Source organism: Hippocampus zosterae, chromosome 14 (genome assembly GCF_025434085.1).
Source record: "Hippocampus zosterae strain Florida chromosome 14, ASM2543408v3, whole genome shotgun sequence".
Taxonomy (NCBI): domain Eukaryota; kingdom Metazoa; phylum Chordata; class Actinopteri; order Syngnathiformes; family Syngnathidae; genus Hippocampus; species Hippocampus zosterae.
Genome location: NC_067464.1, coordinates 19,017,575 through 19,042,015, shown reverse-complemented (window position 1 = coordinate 19,042,015; position 24,441 = coordinate 19,017,575). Strand labels below are relative to the sequence as shown.

General features: G+C 41.0%; 1 protein-coding gene across 11 annotated transcripts in view; it reads left to right on the top strand.

The window, feature by feature from the left end:
- The window catches only part of nrxn3a (neurexin 3a), a 110,373-nt gene that overhangs the window by 4,905 nt on the left and 81,027 nt on the right, over positions 1–24,441 (top strand). For all 11 annotated transcript variants that reach the window (XR_007966496.1, XR_007966494.1, XR_007966495.1 and 8 more), the window contains exons 2-5: positions 6,308–7,433; positions 13,941–13,961; positions 15,653–15,679; positions 20,111–20,179. Coding sequence is in view for 7 of the 11 variants with exons in the window: in XM_052085659.1 (XP_051941619.1) it covers positions 6,749–7,433; positions 13,941–13,961; positions 15,653–15,679; positions 20,111–20,179 (802 nt within the window). In the remaining 4 variants the exon portion in view is untranslated. The remainder of the gene's footprint in view (positions 1–6,307; positions 7,434–13,940; positions 13,962–15,652; positions 15,680–20,110; positions 20,180–24,441) is intronic.

Below are 24,441 nucleotides of genomic sequence, written 5' to 3'. Positions count from 1 at the left end.
TCTCTGTCTCTCTCTCTCTCTCTCTCTCTCTCTCTCTCTCTCTCTCTCTCTCTCTCTCTCACACAAAACCTCGACAGTGCTTGTGATTGTTAATAGAATCCAGAGTGCTGTTGCCTTTTGTCAGTGTGTGTACGTGGACTCGTCCCTGCGGTGCTGGTCAAAAGATCCTTTCACTGAAAACAATGATCCATGCCGTTTAGCCTTTTAACCCCCGACGGTCCACATACTGCGAGCAAAGGCAAGCACGCACACATGTAACAACCCCCCCTGGGCACGTCAACCCTCAAGCCACAGCTCCGGGGAAAATAGCAGGTGATTAGCTGATACTATGCTAACAGAAAATATACAAGAAGGAAGCAATATGCCACTGTTAAAATACTGCGGATAGAGATGGGCACACGTACATCGTTTATACTTCTTTGTGGTAAATGCGGTAAATCGAGAATACTTTCTCATTCACAACGTTGACCTGGAGGCAATTTCGGGCTACAAAGTCTTGGTCATGGACAGTTGGATAGCGGACAGTCAGGATTTGAACTTACGACCTTTCGGTCACTGGATGACCCACTCTCCCAACTGAGTGACAGCTGCCCTGTCACATCATTGAGTGACACTTAGAAAAACCTTTTGTGACAGTCCGTAAAAGCTTTTTAAGCAGAAATGGGTGAGGGACAGACGGCAGAGTGGTTTTGAGTGCTTGGCTTTCTTAGAACGAGAGCAGTGAAACATTGGCTGGAAGTGTTTTACATGTCTGATTGTTGGATTCTTCGAAGAAGACTGAACAAACCGGCATAAATATATTCAGGGAAGTAGCCATCATATTCTGATGGGATTGGAGGAAGCAAATCAAGGTTTCGCAGTATTGCAATTTCAGCTCTAAATGAGCGGTCCCCAACGTATTTTGCCGCACGGACCTGTTTAATGTCGGGCAATATTTTCAGGGACCGGCCTTTGTGGATAAATGCAACAAAATAATATGACCTGTATGAAAACTGTGGTATTTTCTAAATATAATAATAAACACCAATCATGACCTGAGGAACTCCTATCTAGCCGCAACACACTCTGGTCGCTATGGTAACGTTTAAATGCACCTTCAAAATAAGATAAACCGCAAATACAAAGTGCATGAAAAATACAACTCACCATCCATGGATGTTATGCAGAGTGGGCTTGGTGCGTGGGAATCTCCCATTGGGATAAATCCATATTTTAAGTAGGACTCCCGATACTGTCTATTAAATGTAGCTTTCTTTTACTTGGAAGTCATAGGCTCCTCTTCTTTCTCCTTGCTGGGCCTTTTCCCCTTCCCAAAGACGTTTGTTTTTTTTACTCAGTTTGCTAGCTCCTGGGTTTCATTTTAGCTGTAACGTGACAGAGAAGCGCGTCTTAACCTGCGTCGAGAGTGACATACTGTAGATGGATGTAACAAAGAATCTGGTAATTTTTCAAAACAAAACATGTTTCAGATTTCAAAACAAATACAACAGAAGTAATGTAAGTTATTTATTGTTTCTGTGCATGCCGGTACCAAATGACCCCTGGAACGGTACTGGTCTGCGCCTCGGGGGAAGGGGATACTGTTCATCATCATTTTCTAAATTTTTTTTTTTTCATTGAATACAGTCTTTTTTTTTCTTGTAAAAATAGAATAAAGAAATTAATTGCAATCTAAATAATTAATAGAAATCACAAATTGGGGGAAATTGGGGATGGTCACAAAGGGATAGTTTGACCAATCAACTGTTTTGGCGCTCCCCATAAATATTTTTCAGGTAAGAACGTAAACATTTTTGTCGCAAATACTACATTCAATACTTTTATTGTTAATATGATTTTAAATCGCAGGGTGAAGCTTACGTGAGGCTAGCAGCAAGCTCCATCCTAGTGGCTGACACCGTAGCTCTCTGACATTCCATCCTTGCTTTTGTCGATATTTAAAATAAATCAGTACTCACAATGTTTTTGTCCCAGTGAATAGCGTCACCACTTCCTCCTTTCCCTCCATTTTGCTTTCAAACTCGCCGCATGTGTGTGAAGGACACGACAAAGCCGGTTCCCCTGCCTCGTCCTGACGACAGCCGTCTCGGCAGCGTCCGCTTTGAGCAGAATCGTGACGGCCCCTTGAGCTTGACCTACTAAGACAATTTAACGTTTGCTGCATTCAAATGAACAAATGTGCCACTGGCCTCTCTCTCTGCTCTGAATAAGTAATCCTGTGGAATACTGTCATCCCAATTTTTAATAAATATACCTGTAATGTTTTTTTTTCTTCTGTAACTGTAACAGTTAGCTTTGTTTTGGGTATCCTGAGTACGTAAAGTCATTACATGTATTCCGTTCTTCCCCAAGCCTGTATACAACTGCAGTATGCCATAGACCCAAGCATCTAGTACTTGTGATGGGCATGACAGTTCTTTTTAAGAGAACCGAATCATCCATCAATCCCTTTTCTGATCCGTTTTATCCTTACAAGGGTCGCGGGGGGTCCTGGAGCCTATTCCAGCTGTCATCAGGCAGCAGGCGGGGGACAACCTCAACTGGTGGCCAGTCAATCGCAGAGCACACAGAGACGAACATTCTTGCTCACATTCACACCTAGGGGCAATCTCGAGTGTTCCATTAAACTGCCATGCCTGTTTTTGGGATGTGGGAGGAAACCGGAGCACCCACGCAGGCACGGGGAGAACATGCAAACTCCACACAGGAAGGCGAGAGCCGGAATCGGACCTTGCAACTCTGCACTGTGAGACGAAAGTGTTCACCACTTGTTCACCGTGTCACCCTTTTATTAATATAAGTTTTAAGATTATTGTTGTCTTACATGTTTATGGTTTTCTATTATTCATGAGTGTATCCAGTAGTAGAAGTCCAAGTCATTTATAGCAGACGAATATGGGTAACACAAGTCCAAATGTAAGATCTTTAGCACAATAAACAACTGACATGCTAATTATGTCGTTGTTTGACATTCGTAACCTCAAAACAATACGACAGTTTACCATCATAAATTACTACTAGATTGAATAGGTTGAAAATGATGAGCAAATCATTTTATTTTGTGTTTATTTATGTTTAACATAAAGTCCTAACTTTATTGGAATTGGGTTTGTAAGTCACTATGTGATAAAACTATGCAATCGATGAAGGTTTTGCACATCTTTTTGTCAAGTTACGCACGAAGCAGGAAAAGGGAACTGCTTCGTACGTAACAGAGAAAACTAAAATAGGTGGATCCCCGAAATAGCAGACACTGACAAGGACTATACTAAACAATAATATTTATTGTAACAAAAAACACTGTCTAATAAAAGAAAGCGCTGGTAAAAACGAGAACCAGGAAAATAAGGAAACGCAACAACAGAAAACGCTTGCGGAAAACGGCAAGGAAATACGAATAAGAAATCATTAATAAACGTAGGCGCTTAGCCTAATCCCCATGGGAAGAAGAAAATGTAACCAACCGTAAATGGTAAGCGAACAATAACTTGCGAATATGGGCAACAGCAGTGGCACGGCATGAAATACGGTCAGTTGACTTCCGGAGCGCCTAAATCTAGCAGGTGCAATCGCCTACAAATGGGTGGCAGGTGTGCAGGCGGCAAGCAAGAACGCCTACCCCCTGCTGTCAAATACGGAAACGTGACACTTTTAGCTGTTGCCTAGATAGTTCGGCAACTTTTTATGCACCGATTAAATTGCGGCAGCATGGAACCTAGTAATTGTCATATCTGACAAGAAGTTCTGATGTTCAGGTTTTAAATCTGGGGACTGGTCTTCCTGTGTGGGGTTTGCAACTCCAGCGAGTTGCTTTCTTTCTTTCTTTTTTTTTTTTGTGTTCACAACAGCTTCATGCCAGTATAATACCTAGCCAAGCAACGAACTGTGATTAAGGCTGAAGTTATTTTGCGATATTTTTTCCATAAATCTGCACTCTGTTGGCAAACATTTTCGAAAGAAGAATCTGATGACCTTTTCAGGGATTGGCTGGCGACCGGTTCAGGGTGTATCCCTCATCTCACCGTAGACAGTTGAGAGTTGAGGTTCCAGCCCCGACGCGACCCTTGTTAGAATAAGCATTTCAGAAAATAGATGGATTAAGCTTTCTTCTGATATGCACCTTTGGTTGGCGCCTTTGCAATGACAGCTTCATGTGCATTTCTGCTCTCTACAATGAGGCATCAGTGAAAATGGAGCCTGGGAGCTTTCATTCATACAGCTTGAAATTCAGTAATAGCACCTGCTCTCGCTCTCCTTTACAGTGTAAATACAGTATGACTGAATCTCTGTGTTCATTTGGACGGACCGAAAGCTGTCTGTCCAGACTCATCATCAGATAAAAGGCGTTCTGCCTGGCTGACTGATAGTCATGCTTTGCCATGAGAATAATGGAATTAATTTACCCAGCAGATGACCGATAACTCCAAACAACCTTTGTGAGAGAGGAGTAGATGCAGCACTATCAAAGCAATTTTAATTAAGATGATTGACTTCCAGCCAAATACAACATGTTAGCTGTGAGCCGTCTGCCGCCTCCATTTTTTCACTTAGATATTATTCATATATATATATATATATATGTATATATATATATATTATAGCTGTCAAACTATCAAAATATGTAATTGAATTAAAACGCAAATGTCATAATTAACTAAAATTCACTAAAAATTAATCGTGATTACTCACACATTTTTTTATCGTTTCTAAATTTCCTTTTATATTTTTTCGTCCTATTTCTTCCAGTTTTAATGCTCTCATCAACATGGAATCATGGATCCGTTTTGTATGTGCAAAATGCAAATATTTACTGATATAAAAACAATTTCGATTTTCAATTTTACATGAACATTTTTCACTTGGAGCAGTTATTTACACATAATCTCTCAGACAATATTACTGTCTATCAACAACAGTGAAAAAAATATTTTGCCACACAATAGCTCCTTTAACAGCTCTTTTTAGGGAATCAAAACAGAGCAATATAAAATTATAAAGTGCACATCTAGGTGTCCTCCATGAGAAAACTTTCAACTCCCACTTCCAGCAGAATTTTGACTACATCTCCAGGGAGGTGGGGGATATTCAGTCTGAGTGATGTTTATGTTGTATGCATCCATTTTTGATGCACCCAGGAAAAGGTGCTCCAAGGTGGTGCCATGGCAGCAATTCCCAAATCCGTTGGTGGACAATGCTGGTGAGGGATCCTGCCAAATTAGAAAATGAATCCTCAGGCCTTTTTTTTTCCAACGGTGGGACTTCGGAGATAGCTGATGGGTCCCGGCCGGCCAAGCAAAATGCAGCTTTGGTGATTACTGAGGACAGAATTAGGGTGTAGGAGGCATTCAGTGAGGCCGTGGAGTTCGACTTCAGAATGCTTTAAAAAGTTCAAGTCCACTAACCAGAATCTCAAGAAGTGAAAGGAGAACAACACCAACACTGACTATTGTGGGGATGGAGTGCTGCTGCTAACCACGACTCAGAACTTGGGATGGTTCGGGAGAATACTTCCAAGATATTCTCAATTCCACCCAAATGCCTTTCTTTGAGGAGGCAGAGTCTTGGGACTGACATGGCCCCCTCTATCTCTGAGGTTGAGGTTTGCTGAGGTGGATGTAAAGCTCCTCGATATCATGGCGCCTGGGGTGAATGATATTTGCCCAGATTTAAGCTCTGGGTATGTGTGTTTTGAGATAGCGTAAAAAGCCGGGTTATACCAGGAGATGCTCAGAGTACAGCCGCTGTTCCTCCGCATTAAGAAGAGCCCGAGGGTGCTCTGCCTCTGCAGAGGGCCTCCTAATGACCCACAGGGAGGAGGCCCCCGGTTGATCAAGGACACCCTGGAGAGACTATGGGGTGCAGTGCATATTTCAAAATGGCCTGTGCTCGTATTTTGCTTATGTATTATGTTGGATGCAAACAACCGTCGAGAACCATTGAAACATTTTTATTTTCTTTTTGTGGCCAAATGCATTTGAAAAATGACAGCCTAATTTCTACAACAATGCCATGCCCTGTTTCTGTGATATCAGGTTTAAATTAGAGAATGATTTTTAACAAAAGATCTGAAGATTGTTTTAGCATTTTGTGTGTGTGGGGGGCGAGGGGTGTGTGTGTAGAAAGTCGGAATTAGAAAAAAAAACAGATAATAGTTTTCTTTTGGATAATTCATTTCTGGATGAAAAACATACATATTTGAAAACATCTGACCAAAACTTATGGTTATATGATGAGGTTTAGAAGCAAGTTTGATGATATGTGCTGCTTTTGACCCTGTGTGACCTCCACTTTTTCTCTGTTTTGACAGTAATGGATCAAAGAGTGACGGGCAGATCCCACATCTGCGTAATCTCCCAGGGTGAAACATGAAGGAGAAAGTTCTGCTTCATAGTATAGCCAGCGGAGTTGTTTCCACCAGGAACCTTGCACCATGAATCTTGAAAGTATGTGCACAGAAGTGTAATTTATTTTTTTTAAATAAAGAAAAAAAAATAAACATTACCTCCTCTCCCTGTGTGGACCCTCAGGAGGAAAACAATGTCTGCCAGTTACTCGACAATTTCCCAATGTGATCGGCCTCAAGACTGTTAACCGCAACGACTGTTATCCTGTTACTGCCCTTTTCCCTTTAGATACATTTTTTTAATAGCGAGACAATATTTATTTGAATTATCAATTTAAAAAAATCCAAATCAGTCCAACCAATTCCAATCAAACATCCTGTTGGATTACTATATTTTTTGCAAGAATGGATCTCCTAAGTTTTTCTATCAAGCTGCAGTTGTTCCTCAGCACATGTATGGGACTGCAATTTTTAGGCACACCAGGTCAGTGGGCTCGTTACCTCCGCTGGGATGCCAGCATCCGTGGTGACCTCAGCTTCCAATTGAAGACAGAATTCTCAGAGGCGCTCCTGCTGTACTTTGACGATGGGGGCTACTGTGACTTTCTGCAGCTGTCTGTGGTCGAGGGTCGACTTCAGCTCCGTTTCAGCATCGACTGTGCCGAGACGACGGTTGTGTCCGACAGAAGGGTGGATGACAACAATTGGCACTTTGCGACTCTCAGCAGGTGTAACCTGCGCACCGTTCTTGCACTGGATGGACAGGCCAAAGCGGATGAAGTGCGTCCTCAGCGCCAGTTCATGAAAATCGTGAGTGACCTGTTCCTGGGTGGAGTGCCGCAGGATATCCGCGGCGGTGCGCTCACACTGCCCACAGTGCGAAACATGCAGCCCTTCAAGGGCACAATCACAGACCTGAAATATGGCAAGTCTCAACCTCTGTTCCTGGGAAGTCTTAAAGTGCCCTTGGAGTCTGAGGGGTGGTGCACTGTGAACCCGTGTGAGAACGGCGGCACATGCACAGTGGTGGACGGACAACCAGTCTGCGATTGCTCCAAAACAGAATACAAGGGCCGCTTCTGCACAGAAGGTAACAAACCTTACTTTTTGGTCTGTTTCACCTTCACCATGTGGCCAGAATCCATTAAAAATAATGAGGATGTTTAGAATTCTTTGTCGTATCCACTGTATTGATGAAGTTATTGGGATAACAACTAACCTCACAATTAAGTGGGTGGCGAGGGGGGGTGCCAAGTCAAATCTGGGCGCGGGATGCAAGCGGGTTAATTCTATTTAGATCAGGTGTCAAACTCATTTTTGTCGCGGGCCACATTGTAGTGACTGTTTCCCTTTGAGGGCTGTTTTGACAGTGAAACCCAAAAAGGATAACTTGCGCAGAGGTGAGCAAACTACGGCCCGCGGGCCAAATCCGGCCCGTTGGTCTTTTTAATCCGGCCCGCCGAACGTTGGTACACAATTAAGGTTCGATGTCAATGACTGCATTCATTTCATTTGGACTTGTAATGACAGGCACTTCAACGCCAGGTGGCACAGTTACTTGAAGTTGCAGAGCATAGGGAGGAAGGGTGAGACGATACGGAAGCCCGCAGTAGCGCCAAGTCAAGCAAATCCCGTTCGATACGACGGAATAATGTACTCTTAAAGCCTGAAAAACGTGCCAAAAATGCAAAATACTGCTTTTTAAATGAAGAAATCCTATTAATATTATGTTGAATTTAGTTCACCCTTTTGATCCGGCCCTCCATAATATTTTCTGGTTCTCATGTGGCCCTATGCAAAAAATAATTGCCCACCCCTGACTGGTTTAACCATTTCAGGGACAGCGGTTACTACAGTGGACATCTTCTCATGTTATCAGGTTACAGGGTGCATGAAAGGGTTGACTGACTGTAATGAGGGGTTTGATAACAATAAAATGCTTACAATACCTCTCCAACTTATTATGTAGGAGATTTTGAAATGTTGATACAGCTTTTAGCAAGCATCATGGATGTGGATGTGTTTGATTTGCTTTCACGGGCCATATAAAATGATGTGACAGGCAAGATCTGCGATTTAGATCGCAGTTGTCAAACCCAAGGCCCCGGGGCCGGATCTGGCCTGCCACATCATTTTATGTGGCCCACGGAAACAAATCAAGCATGTCAACTTCTACCATGATTGTTAAAATCTGGACCCAAATTTCAACTTCTCGTGTGTCATAAATATGAGAGATATTGGAAGCATTTTCTTGTTACCAACCCCCTCGTGACAGTAACTTAAACAATTGTTGAATCAACCATGATTCTTGACTTATTTAAATGCTTTCACAGTCATAAAGGAAAATGGTCACTTCAATGTGGCCCGCGACAAAAATGAGTTTGAGGCCCCTGATTTAGATGATGACCACAACTACATCTATCACCGCTAGTACTGATACTTTTATTCCTACCACGACGCTGTCTTCAAGCACCACCAACACACAGGACACACCTGACATTCTTCCTCATTAAATATATCATTGTGTAAATTTTGGGTGCGGCTGTGCTGTAACAAAAACTGGAATTCACACAAGCAATTTACACAAAGCAAACACGTCTGTCGACGAATTAAAATTTAGAGAGGAAATTAGGTGGTTTGCCAAATATTTGATTGATTAACCGTCTTCTTAATGGTTTTGTCCTTGCATCTGACCTTATAAATGCCCCTGCACTATGAGCGGTACTGCCTGTAGCTTTATTGGGTTATCCGGGGCTTATCATTTGATAACAAATAGGCGAGAAGTCAAATCCAAATAATCAACATGAACACTCTGTCCTTTCACAGTATGTATTTGTAACGGCACTATCGCAACAGAAATGATATGTTACAATTACACTTCAAATGTAAAATGTAGGGAAAAAAAAGGTATTCAAAGGATTGTTTCAGCTAGTGTTGCAGGCGCGTGGGTTATTTGAATTTGTGGGCTTGCCAGGATCACACTGTGATTGTCCCTCATGCATGCATTTGTGTAGAGAAAGTGTGTGTGCGTGCGTGCGTGTGTGCGTGTGAGATGCAAAATCTGAAAGCTAATCTAAATGCTGCTAGCCAGTACAACACACTCTCATGACATTGCTTCTGCAGTCACTGATAAGGATGCCCCTTGAGAGAATGGAGCTCACCAGGCCCCTTTTCATTATCCAATCACAAGATGTCAGGTGTTTTATATCACGATCTTTTGTGCTGGGAACTGCAGTGGTGCACTGCTGAAAATCCCCCCTGCTCCCAGTTTCCTCAACAACCTCACCTTCCCATGTGATTTCTCCCTGCAGTCCAAACACAAAACACTTTCGCTTGCTTACACCGACCAGTCAAAGCATTACGAGCACGTTGCAATTTATAACTCAGGAGCTGCCTGAGATATTCAGCAGAACAGTTGCTAAAATAATGCAGGAGAGTTCTTCAAGGTACAACCCAATAATAGGCATATTAATACCTCTCTCTCACTACATTGTGAAGGCAGGAAATACGATACCGCTATTGTATTTTTATTGGATATTGTGAGGTTGTCCTTTTTAGATGAATGTAAAACTCGAAATTGTCCAGGCTGTGAATGTGAGTGTGAATGATTGCTAGTTTGTGTGCCCTGCGATTGGCTGGCAACCAGTTCAGGGTGTCCCCCGCCTACTGCTCGAAGACGGCATGGATGGGCTTCAGCACGCACCACAACCCTTGTGAGGATTGGCGGTTCGGAAAATGGATGGATGGTTGAATAATTTTGTTCGGGTACATAATGCTGTGGCTGGTGGTGTATGTCGAACTCAACATCTTGAGAGACCATTTGAAATTGATTCAATCAGCTCTGTTTTTTTCCCTGTTCATATTAAAAAAGCCTTGCTTAGTCACAATCAATAGACTTTGTTACGCATCTTTGAGTCAACAAACTCTTTCCTAAAATAAATTGGATTGGATTGGATAAACTTTATTGTCAAATGTACCGTATGTGTAACATACAGCACAGATAAAATTTCTTCCCGAAATCATCAGCAACAAGATAATGATTTTTCGAAGGAACATTTTCCACTTGATTAAGAATGTTTTCTAAACTCATTTTGACTCAGTTAATCTCTTGAAGAGGTCTTTTAGTGCAGACAAATGAAAAATGTTTGCCTAATTTGTCTCAATAGGTAAGGCAAACTATAACTAACCTCAGTTTTATTCATTTATTTGGATTCTCATTAGCTTTTCTTTAGTAGGTGTTCTTCCTGGAGTCTACTTTGACCATGGGTATCCTTACACTACAATACACTATTTCTTTACAAACCATAAAAATACAAAACTTAAATATTCTTGTTCTGAAAGAAAACTCGTACTGCTTTGCATGTATGAACCCCCATCCAATGAAGTTGGAAGACATGATACAAACATTTGTAAATCCTTTTCACTCTATCTTCAACTGACTACACTAGGAAGACAAGATATCTGTATTGTTTTTGTTTTATTCTTTCAAACTGAGGACCCAAATTGTTGAAGCTTTGTTGGTGGAATTCTTTCCCATTCTTGTTTGATGTACAATTTCAATTGGTCGCTAGTCCAGGGTCTCAGTTGTCATATTTTTTGCATCATATTGTGCCACGTTTACAATTGGAGGCAGGTCTGGACTACTGGCAGACCAGTCTCGTCCTCGCTCTCTTTTACAATGAAACAATGCTGATGTAACCCAGAAGCAGAATGTGGCTTGGCATTGTCTTGTTGAATGAAGCAAGGATGTTTCTGGAAAACACATTGCTTGGATGGTAGCTTAAGGATGTTGCAAACCCTTTATGAACCATCCATCCATTTTCTGGTCCGCTTTATCCTCACAAAGATTGCGGGGGTTCTGGAGCCTATCCCAGCTGTCTTCGGGCCATAGGCGGGGGACACCCTGAACCGGTTGCCAGACAATCACAGGGCACACGGAGACGAACACTCACGGCGAGGGACAATTTTGAGTGTTCAATCAGCCTGACATGCATGTTTTTGGAATGTGGGAGGAAGCCGGAGTACCCGGAGAAAACCCACGCAGGCATATCTACACTCATTCTTTCAATTCCACAAACAGGACACCACACTATTCCAACTTCCCTTCCAGAATCGGTTGGCTGATCACTCCATTCGGGAAGTTCAAACATGGCCGTAGAGTAGACATTTTAGTGTTTTATTAAGGGGTCATATCATGTTATTTAAGCTTCCCATAGCATAGATATGATTATCTATTGCACTTTGGCACAATGGGGACATAATTATTTGGTAAAATTAGTTATTGTTGTGGCTATTTTCTCCTTGATTGTCTGCCGCATCTTTCATGATGTTGTCCTAAAGCTAGTTGCTGCGCGAAACACCCAGGAGACTGTAATGAACAGTTGTTATCACTAGTCCGACGAGTGGCAATTTTCCATGAATGCCAAACAGCTACACACACCCACAAACCACACCATAGGGACTCTGTTTCTGATGGGAGTGTGCTTGATGGTGACACTTGCAGCATGTAAGGTTCTACCATAATAGTTGACATTCCGAGTCTCGGCTATGAATTGAAATTGAAAAAAGTATGAATTGCACATCACAAAATAAAGTACATCAAATGCACAGAAGGAGAAGCTTTGTCCACGAAAGCAACATTCAATTGGAATGTACAGTTGTACAAATTCTCTCAGTTGATAACCTCATTGAATGAGATGATATTCAATGATGAAGTGGTTTATTTTAAAAACAACTCATTTAGGATTGTGTCTTGGTTAGATGACACATGGAGTAAGTGCTGTGCGTGCAGCTCTGCCGTGCAATCTTGCTGCGAAAGCCATATCCGATTAGGACCAGTGTGAACAAGATGAGCTCTGGTACTCTTTAATCAATGATTAATTAATGAAGTCAGAAAGAGGAAATTAGTAGAAGTGCTGAACTGGATAAGTAAAATTGATCAGAGAAGAGAAAGTGATACAACTCCAGATTAAGTCACTAAAAGTAACAGAAAACAGCACCACATACATTACTCAATGCTGAGGGACAGAATATTAGAGTATTGCGTGCAAAATTAGCAAACATTAGATTTTTTAAATTTATTTATTTATTTATTTATTTATTTTCGCTCAGCCTAGTGGTACTGGTCAGCGCATTGGCCTCACAGTGCAGAAGTGCAGGGTTCGAATCCTGCTCTGACCATCCTGTGTGGAGTTTGCATGTTCTCCCCGTGCCTGCGTGAGTTTTCTCAGAGTACTCCGGTTTCCTTCCACATTCCAAAAAACATGCATGGCAGGCTGGTTGAACACTCTAAATGGTCCCTTTGTGTGAGTGTGAGCATGGATGGTTGTTCATCTATGTGTGCCCTGCGATTGGCTGGCAACCAGTTCTGCCTGAAGACAACTGGGATAGGCTCCAGCATGCGCCGCGACCCTTGTGACCCGCTCAGACCTGCTGCAACCACAGGTGCTTGCAAGGTCCCTTCAGTGGTCCGATGAATTTCTCCTTGCTTTTCCCAAAACCAGGATAAAGCTCAGGGGGGACCGAGCTTTTGCAGTCGCAGCCCCAAAGCTGTGGAACGAGCTGTCAGTTTTGTCAAGCCCCTACTCTGTAGGAATACAAATCATGCCTGATGGCATATTTTCACTCTTTGGCCTTTCAAACTCAGTCGTTACTTTCCCCTGTTCCTATTTTAAACCACGTGCTAAAGATTTTGGTGGCAACTTTTCTTATCTTTTGAATAGAATTGAATTGAATAGAATAAAGTGATACCACTCCCAGGTCAAGAGCGCAGGAGCGGATGTCACTGGACAACAAGAAATTTTGTGAGCAACTCCTCACCTGAGTAACTAAAAAATAGGGAAGGGAATCTTTTTTCAAGAGATTACAGCAGATTCAGTTACACACACACATACACACACACACACCTCACAGATGACCATTTGACCAAGTAATTTGACACCGTTACACTAGTTTTCATTTAAAAACTAATGAATAGTTAATGCATATCTGATTGACTTCCATCTGCTTGTGTTCATATTAAGTCACACACACCCCATTCGTCCCAGCCAAGGAAATTAAATGCATCTTTAAGAATTACCTTTCACATTATTTTGAAGTAACTTGATTTACCTGGAAATAATTGTATTTTGACTGGGTTTTTTTGTTGTATGTTGACATCACACGCTTCAATGCATGTATGTACCGGTACTGTATACTTATTCATATTTTGCAATCATCTTAACTTGAATCGATGATGTTATGTCCTTTATTTTGAATTTCTTCTCTTCCGCTTTTTCGTCAGCATAATTGTTACAAACTCTGATACATGAGGTGAATTGTCTGCAAAGAAAGACAGACACAGGAAAGAAAAGCAAAAGCAAGTTTTCACTCTATTTTCACCCAAATTATGGACACTGTAGTTATGTTCTGTGATTGAACTGCTCACTGCAATGTCTTTTTTGCTGGGTACCAAACATACACATGTCTGCGCTCACTGCCAGCCATTTGTATGGACGATGAGGAGTGCTGTTATTTGCATGACAGTCAACATGCAAGTCATATAAGAGTGTGTCTAATTCTTGATTTGTTTTGCTTGTCTCTTTATCTTTTGTTTCAGAGGGCAGCAGCAAAACACCAGGTGAGTTGGAATGGGGGAAAAAGGATTATAAAAAAAGAGTGATATAGGCCACTAATAGAGGGATTTTAGTATGGTATATATTAACCTACTGACATTATTAAAAATCTGGGTAGAACATTTACTGTCTATGCATACATACATAATAAGAATCTCTAGAATTTGTAGAACTGTGCCGCACACTTTTCAATGAGCCCGCTTTCCACACCAAGATGGTCTTACTCTGCCACGAGTGGTCGCTTTTCCATTAGACGTTTGGGGGTCTAATGTGGTTACAGAAGAACTGTTTTTCAGAACTCTGAGGTGGTGCTAAAGTGCGAGCCATCTGGATCAGAATAGGGCCATGCCGTCATTGTCATTTGATTGGTTGACAGTAGTGATGGGACGATGATACCTCAAGGAGTGTATTGACCCACTTCGCAATACTGTGTCAGCACTGTATTGACACTGTGTTGGTCACCCAATAGTGACCCCTGCAGTAGTTATAAAATCATTGCAGGTAAAGAAATTCCTTGTTTGTGTAAATGCTAAACTGAGTTGGTCTGTAAAATATAGCAAACTGGAGTTACAATTCAGACTTTTAACTTGTGTCGAAAGTTTTTGTTAAATCATGTGAAATAAAAGACAAAAAAGTGATGAGTTTATGAATTTTTGTGTCTTTGCTCCAAGGCGATTTCTCCTCTTAGACACCAGCTCCCCAGCCTCAGAAAATACTCTTTCACATGGTTCAGATGACGATAGTGAGCAGAGAGTTTTAAATGAAAGTTGATGCAGATGTGGATATGTTTTCTGTTTCCATTTCCAATATTGTAAAGGGTCTTGGTTTCTGGGTGTGTTTGCTTCTGACAAGCAGCGTGTTGGACTTCAAGTGTGGAGGATCTCGCAATAATAAGATAAAATGAATAAGGCAACTGTAAGGCTCTTTAACTGACTATCATATGTATAACTGGTCATTCACTTGATAAAGTGGGTGCAATGCGCCACCGTAAAAAAACAAATGTATAAAACAATGTATAAACAATGCTCAAAGGAGAAAAATATTTACAAGATTTTTACAAAGGATAATCAAAATTATTCCATACTGGAGAAAACCTCTCAGAACAATCCATAATTTCGCAAAACTCCAGCCAACAAACCCACGACGTGTTGACCCAGTTTGTGTCCTTATTAACACAATTTGGCACAGCACATTCAAACGATTCAGTTCCTGTATTGGTCACGTGATTCTTTCTTAAAGCAGTACACGCACCGATACGGGGTTTCACTCTCGAGCTCTCGGCACTGTGCTCACGCACCAGTGTCGCTCGTCCCATCACTAGTTGACAGCGATGCAGCAAGCAACATGGCAAATTTATAAATTTTCATGAAGAGGTATTTTTCAAGGAGATTTTTTTCCCTTTATTTATTTATTTTCCCACCTCCAGGTTTCACTGGAGAACACAGTAAAATTTTGTAATCAAACAAGTTTAACTGCAGGTTAGTAAAATCGGGGAATTGCAACTTATCCTGATCCTTCAGATGTTTCTTTTGAAGAAGAAACTGGAAACTTTGTGTTAACTGTCAGTGTGTCCTGATGTCATGCTTTCCCTCTTTGGAAAAACATGTCTCATCACAATACCGAAGTGTATTGAAAATGTGCTCAAGTGTTTTCTTTCACTTTTTCCCCCCCTTCCTCTCTCTGTGGCCTTTTCAAGGCCTTGCACATATGATGGCAGAACAAGGTATGACTCTCTTTTCCCTTTCTCTGTCATGATCAGTGTTTGTTTTTACTGCCGTAACACAGTTACATGTTACATTGGTACGATAAAATTAAGGGCATTAAATACTTTCTGCATTGTCCTACAAAGTTGAAATGCAGTCATGCAGTCTTTTGTTTTTCAAGGCAGCAACAGAGCACGTTATCTTTTGGACCATGCACGATGTTACATTACACGATGTTACGCTACGCTGAGTTTACTCCTGGGCTAATTAGCTATAGCTGACTGTTCTTGAAGCTACAGGTACAATAATAACCAGTGTGTACAAAACCCAATTCCAATGAAGTTGGGACATTAAAAATATAAAAATATAAATATAATTTTCATTCCTCTTCAACCTACCGTATTTTCACGACTATAAGGCGCCATTAAAAGTCTTAAATTGTCTCCAAAATGGACAGGACGCCTTATGGTGCGGAGCATCCTTTATATGCGCTGAGTTCCAAAATCTGACTGACTGCCGACACGCTGTTTATATAGAGAAAAGGCGGAAGTGACTGTGAAAGAAGTCGGCCAATCAGGGAAGGGTGGGCGTGTATATATACATATATGGAGAGGGAGAGAGGGAGAGAGAGGACAGACAAGCTAGTCCACCAATGGTGAAGGGTGGGCGTGTAAGTGGACGCCTCAAGCCAGTACCAACACTTGTATAGCGTGTGGCAATGTGCATTGTTGCAAAACAACTCCGGTTTTGGTTTCTAAGAACCCCTGAAAATAAATTCAACAAAAAGACACGCCTACGAAGCTCAGTTCAAACTTAAAGCCACCGGTTATGCTTTTGGCATGCGTGCCCATCTCACAGCAGCGGTGAAAAAACAAGTCAAGCAAATGAGCTTGCCGTTATTCCCGGAGGCTTGACTAAAGAACTCCAACCGCTGGACATTGGCATCAACCGGGCGTTCAAAGTAAAGTTGCGAACGGCATGGGAACATTGGATGATCGGTGGCAAACACAACTTTACAAAGAGTGAGAGGCAGCACTTGGCGAGTTACGCCACAATACGCAACAACGAGAGGGAACGCGGCGTTTTTGATGGATTACGGTACTTGCACAATTGTTCAATTCTTTCTACACACACACGCGCTGTCACCATGTTTCGCTCTGTTCTTTACTTTCAAATGTGGGAAAGCTTCACACGGGAGATGGCTAAATAAAATACACCTGAACTCAGTTCTGCTTTCGTTGCCTTTTTAAAAACGTGTTTTTATCTTATCTGTATGTCTTGGCATGCTACCGTATGCTTCAAGCTAACGTGTTAGAGTGCGCGCATGCATGCCGTATGTTTAAGCTGGCGTATGTTTTACCACTGTAAAACTGCGGCTATTCGTACGATGCGTCCTGTGTATGTGTAAAATACAGAAATGTCACCCATTAATGAGACTGCGGCCATTAGTACGATGCGTCGAATAGTCGTGAAAATACGGTATATTTAATTAATTATACTACTAAGACTTCGTAGTTCAATGTTCAAATGAATAGACATTAAACATCCCCCCCGCAACAGCAAAACCAGCACAAAAACATAATAAAACCATACTGGTTTACCGCATTCTTGTTTTTATTTTGTTTTTCTTTTTTTCAGTAGGGGCACCACACATTTTCAATGGAAGACAGCTCTGGACTGCTGGCAGGCCAGTCGAGAGTAGTACTGACACTCTTTTACTACAAAGCCACACTATTGTAACATGTGGCGTCATCAAACAAAGACAGTGAAAACAGTAAGTGAATAACCCAAATTAATACATTTTAAATCAATTAATAACCTTAAGCAGTTAACTAATAAATTAACCAATCAATGAATCAAATGAGTAATTAATTAATTACTACCAACACAAATACAGCACACATCATAAAACACGAGAACAATACCTCATGCTGAGTCCAAAGCCAAAGAATAAAAATGTGTCTTGAGATGAGTTTTAAAATTGGACAGAGAAGGACCTTATTCAGATCGGCCCAGTCTGTCACTCTGTCATCGTTATTTGTAACGTGCTTCCTTTATCACAAAATTATATTTCATCACCACAATTTTATGACTGTCAGTAAAAATAAAAGTGTTTACAAGGCTAACTGCACACAATTGTATTCATTTTGAAATAGTTTAGACCAGGGGTGCCCAAACTTTTTGGATCGAAGATCTACTTTTCGATCAACTAACCTCCCGGGATCTACCCTTACCAACACGCACGCACACATACACACGCACACGCACGTCATGATGAGAAACGGCCTGATACGCTCGTTCCTACCGACTGCTGTCAGGCTGATGAATAAAAAATAACAATCATAATAATAATAATAATTAAATGATGTGAAGGAAAATTGTAAATAGTACTGCGATTTATCCATTTTGTGTTCATATTGCATTTAATTGAAAGATGTTTGTTGTTTTTTTCTTCTTTCTTCTTTCTACATACATTCTTGCTGCTGGAGGCTGTAAATTTCCCCAGTGTGGGACGAATAAAGGATATCTTATCTTATCTTGATACTGAGGCATGCGATGCACTTTTGCAGACTGTTAAGTATCGTAGCTCACACGTATCGTTTTAAAGAGCTTCCCTGGGCCCTCCTAGATTTCTATTCTTTGCCCGTGCCCTTGGGGAATTGTACACAAAGCAAACTCTGAATGAGAATCATGACGATAAAAGATAGAGCGCAACAGTTCTGATCACAAGCTGCAATTGCAGACTGCTTAGAGCTAACAACTTCCGGTGACGTAATCACGCGCCACTGTAAATTCAAGATTTACCTGCTTTATTTTATTTTTTAAATGTTTTTGGGTGAAAATGAGACTGATAAGATGATTAGGGTGCAGTGTACATTAACACATAAAAATATATTACGAACATTTACAAAGACACACAAATGGATGTTTGTTTTTTTTCTCCTCGACACTCCTCGGATCTACTTGGGACCTGTCTGAGATCTACCGGTAGATCAGGATCGACCTAATGGGCACCCGTGGTTTAGACCATATATAAATTGGACCATATATAAATGATTTTACTTTTGTTGCTCCTCATCCTGCCTGTTGTCCAAAAAATTGCGCTTTTTTTGTTTCGGGTTCGTGGTGGTCCAAGGGTGGGTCGAAATGGCTTCCATCGGTGCTTATTCCGTCAGTGTTTCAAAGTTAACGTCAGTTGTCGGTCCGCCAGCGAAAACGTGAGTCCAAATCAAGAGAGGAAATCGAAATATTCATCATTGGTCAGTGGTCTATACATGCTAAATTAAAAGAAATGAGAAGTGATAGCATCTCTTTTGATCAGGTATTAGTTCTACCCTCTTTAGGGAAGCACACCATTAAAAAAATGAGTGCTCTGTTGCTCCGAACTATGCTTTAATAAGTGGTGGGTTGATGTGGTTGCATGTTTGAAGTGGTTTTTGATGTATATCATTTGATGCAAATGAAACATGTTCTCATGAGCAGAATGTACAATATGGGCACAAATGAAAGCCATGTAATAGACGAGACCCACATATCGTTGTCCGATGAAAAGCAGGAATATCAATTTTTGTTTTGGCTTTCTTTATCAGTAGGCTGTTTCAAACACTGGCCTCATAGTTCAGAGGTCGGAAGTTGCTGTGTGGTTTGTGCATGTTCTCCCTCTCTAGGAACTCTGGCCCCCCTCCCTCATGTTACCAAAATATGGTAGATTTTTTAAGAAAAAAACAATACCATAGGTGTAACTGAGTATGGGGCGGTCCAGTGGTTAGCACGTCGACCTCACAGTGCGGAGGTACTGGGTTCAATTCCAGCTCCGGCCTCCCTGTGTGGAGTTTACATGTTCTCCTCGGGCCTCCGTGGGTTTTCTCCGGGTGCTCCGATTTCCTCCCACATTCCAAAAACATGCATGGCAGGCTGATTGAACACTCTCAATTGTCCCTAGGTGTGAGTGTGAGCATGGATGTGTTTTTGGATGTCATGGATGTCTGTGTGTGCCGTGCGATTGGCTGGTAACTAGTTCAGGGTGTCCCCCGCACACTGCCCAAAGACGGCTGTGTTAGGTTTCAGCACCCCCCACCGCGACCCTTTTGAGGATAAAACAGATCGGAAAATGGATGGATGTATGGGCATGTTGTATCATGCTTTGGGACAAATTACATCATTAATATTGCTGCATAGCCACCGTTTTTCCTGTTTACTTTTTTAAGTTTACTTTTAATTTTAGACTATTTTACTGCTGCATTTCAGTAGAACTGATGAACGATGGGTTTTTCCAAAGATCGTCTTGTAACTGCTCATGAGAATGCAACTTATTGGCACGTATTCACCAAGAAGAAAGACAATGTTACGCTGTGTATGATAACTCACAAAGTCTATTTTACTGTTCCCCGTTTGTGTGTCTTGGCTCTGGCTGTGGACTCTTCTCTCTCCACCTCCACCTGCTCTTCTAGCTAAAAGCAAAGGTACAGCTTTTTCGAAATCTTTCCTTTATCGGCATTATGAAAAACAGCGCTTGCACTGTGAGTGTTTGAGAGGACATTATGCATACATGAATGTCTTTCGACGTTTAATGTGTTTACATGTCTGTGCTCACCTTTTCTTCTCTAATGGCTGCTCAGCGGAAGATTAAATGAGTATTTAAGTCAAACTTAATTGAAGCGTAATGAAAAGAGTGTTCATTTGCTTTTCCTCTCTTAATGTTTGCTCTTTTTTCTGAGGGTCACATCATGTGTGAAGTGGGACCAATTGATATTTTTGACAAATCCAAGTGAACAACATTCTTTTACGAGAAAACACTTCCATTAATGTTTCCTCACCTCAACAGTGGCATAATAAACATGACAGAAGGTTAAATCAAACCATCAAAACCTTAAGGGCCATTGTTCAATTTGTGCGCGGACAAGATGCTGTGTGAGGGAGGCTGCACTTTTTCAAGGTTTTTAAAATGATTGAAAAATAAATCTAAACCTATTTGTCATGCATGTATAAATATGTAATTATGTGTAAAAGTGTATTTAAAGAAATACATTATTATTGACCAAAAATGTACCGGTACATGCTCTTTCTCAAGGATGAAGATTATTTGTAAATAGTTTCTTTCCATATTTTCGTCAGAGACTTCAAACTGAGATTGAGGGTTTAACGATTTAGTACAGCCTGAAATTCATATAATGATGTACTGTACATGCTCTTTCTCAAGGATGAAGATTATTTGTAAATAGTTTCTTTCCATATTTTCGTCAGAGACTTCAAACTGAGATTGAGGGTTTAGCGATTTAGTACAGCCTGAAATTCATATAATGATGTACTGTACATAGAATCGCTTCACAGTCATGATGTGTGTCAAAGTGTAAAAAAAAAAATCATAATGAAAGTATTTCTGAAGAGTAATTTGCTGTTCATAGCCGGTGACTCTTCAGCCTGAAGCAGTTTGAACCAGATTTATTTGAAAAGTCTTCGTGTTCCTTTAGGATTAGCATTAGCTTCTCCATCTTCAATGTTATCTCTTGTTGCTTGGTGCGTTTGCATGCTTAGCTATTCGTCTGCATTCAGTAATAACGCTCGTCTCATATGCACCTTACTACCCACTGTAGTGGCAAGGATTCGGACTTCGACACTGCATAGCCCATGGCAGCTCGAAGTGGGTGGATTGGCTGGTCGCTGCTGCCCATAAAAGTGCAGTGCAAATTAGATGAACAGCTAGCGTTCGCAAGCAGCCCTGAAAGTAGGGACAGGATGGGCTCCGGCCTCTTGTATGGAGTTTCCATATTCTCCCCATGCCTGTGTGGGTTTTTTTTCCCGGTAATCCGGTTTCTTCCCATATTCCATAAACATGCACGGAAGGTTGATTGAATACTGACTCTATGGGGAGTCATTATGCCGATACAATTCAAAATACTGTGGCGAGTGATTTTGATATTTTCAGAGTTTGAAGTGGGCATGAGATCTACAAATCTACATGTAAATTTTGCTTGCAACTGCTCATATTTTTTTGACATTAATCGCTGTTAAGCATTTTATATTAAGCATACAGTGGTACCTCTCCTTACACAATGAATTGGTTCTGGAAGAAATTTCTTATCTAGATGATTTTGTAAGTAGAGACATGTTTTCCATTTAAATGCCCTAATCCGTTCCAAAATTCAGCCAAATTTTTCCTAAAGCATACAAATATGTAACAAATACATGTTATAATTAGATTATTGCACAATAAATGTAAGTTGTGCATAATGTAAAAAAAAAAGAATAAAGAATAAAAATGATGGTCATTTAACTTTTAACTGGGTCCTCATCGGGTTTTTTCCCCTCTTCAGTTCATGTTCTCTCTCAGAAGTGTTTTTTGTCTGCCGTTTTGTCAAGAACTGATCCAAGGACGTTTGCTTTTGTTGGCTTTTAATAATCCTTCGAATATGTCCAAGGCAAACAGCTTCACCCGACTGGTGAACACTTTTTCTGGCTGTTTCGCATTTCGGAACGGCTCATGGCCAGCGGGGCAAATGACGAGGACGCTGCATAGGCACACGTCTATCCCACAACACACTTAGACACATTCGATAAAAGTTCCTCTTAGCCAATGAGATGCCAGGATCATGCTCAGCAATAGCCAAAGACAGGGAAGCTATAAGTATGTTGCGTTCGGGAAACTCGGAGCTGCTGCCATTGGCAGCCCATACTGTATTTTTAACTTGAAATTTCTTTCGTAGCAAGAGGCATTATTTTCCTGTTGAGGCGTTTCGTAACTTCAACATTTCATATGAAGAGATGTTCGTAAGTAGAGGTATCACTGTATTACTGTCCCCATATTAAGTTCTGAGTCAAAGACCTGTGACCTGTGAAAAGTACCCGTGTGCATTTGTATGAGCGATTGGTCAAGGCATTGCAATGTCTGTGAGTTTTCCCCAGTGTAGTTTGTTTACCTGTGTATGACAGGGAAAAACAAGCAGCCCAAAGCCTTGCTGTCGCTTCACCCTTTGACTTGTACAGTCCGGCCAATTTCAGCATCTCAAATGTAGGCTTGCAAGTGGGTCACATCCAAGTCCTTCCAACTGTACCCATACACGGCTTCCCCTTTAAATATGCCATATACAGTAAATACTTTTCACTATAGAGGATTCTGAAAAGCTCAAATGTTATTTGTTTTTTTGTCTTTGTTGACAGCATATCTGGAACCATTTTAGTTACGTGTAGTTTAGCAGTACTAAATCTATAATACCTTTATATTTTTGAAAGGTAGTGTCACTGGTACGTTTGCTGGTATTCGAGAAACAATTGGGAAAGTCACTGAGGGTGTCATTGTCATCAGAGAAGGATGCCTTATTATCTCACAACACACATTGTACTCTCTGTATGGAAGGATGTTATAGTGACCTTAGTAGCGTTCAAAACAAGCTGAAGAATTACATGTAAAATGCTGATAATTGTGATATTTTGTATACAGCTGTAAACAGCAGAAAACAATATTGACGCCACATGACACAATTGGGGACAGCATGTGTACAGGAGATTGAAAATGAGTGAATTTAATGTTTACTCGATTCTCCACATTTGATTCGGAAAAGTAAGTAAATTTGAAGCAACAACGAAAGGTAACTTATGTCCTTTTTTCTCTGTGTAGGTAGTTGCACAGATAGATAGATAGTAATTCATGTGTGACATCCATGCACCACAAATGCCTTCCAAGTGTCATTTACTGCCATCTGGTCGCAGAATCAACTCCCCAGTCTGGAAAATAAATGGCCCAGTGTTGTGTGCTGCGATTCAACTCTCACTAGATCACACTACTGTAAGCGTGTGTGTCTTAACAATGTTTTGTTTCCAGATTTTTGAAAGACTTTCATCCACACTCACTGGGAAAATAATGACATACTTTTTTTTGTGTAATTCATGAAGCCTACGCTTGGTTTGCTTCTCACACCTACTGTTTGACAGAAATGCCATATTGTGGGATGGCCTGTGAAAGCAAGAATTGTGTGCCAAATAACAGCGGTGGCATCATCCAGACACCGGAGCCAGACACAGCAGAGCGGGCAAAGCCCTGACAAATCATTCTCTTCACTGATTCCCTCTGCCATAGCTTGTCCCTCTACTCTTTTTTGAGCATACTGTCTCGTGTTTTCTAGAATGATGTATTCGCGTTGCCAAAGGAAAACACAACATTGTGGGTCTGCATCTGTGCAAACCAGTTGGGCAGGCAAAGCATCCGATATATAATCAATATCATGCCTGACCTGCATTGAAAGTAAACACACACACACACACACATGCGCACACCAGCACGATGGCAAAACTCAGCAGAATCCATCCAGTGACTTGTCAATCATCACACTCGCACAATGTATAATAAAATACATCCATCACGATATTGGCGAATGAAAATGAATAAGTGCTTAGCGAAACCAACTAAAACAACTCACAAGCCTGAAAGAGCACTCATTAGGACCAACATTTAATAATATTGGGCAATGTAAGGTCTTTTTTATCACTTTTGGGGAACAAAATGTGCTGAGTGTAAAAAAAAAAAGCTTTTACATCAAAGGCACCCATTTGCTCAATGTTGTGAAAGACAAACTAGAGATTTTCTTTTTCTCTTAGAATTGGAGTGTTACACGTCTTACCTCAATTTAAAATCCTTTCATGCACAAATTATGATAACCGACTGGATTTTTTTGGGTGGGGGGTGTACGTTCATGTAGGAGAGGGTAACTTCTGAACCACTGTCTCGTAAAGGGTAAACAATTTAATATATTGAAAGGCACGGTTAAAAATGGCCATTATTACGGGT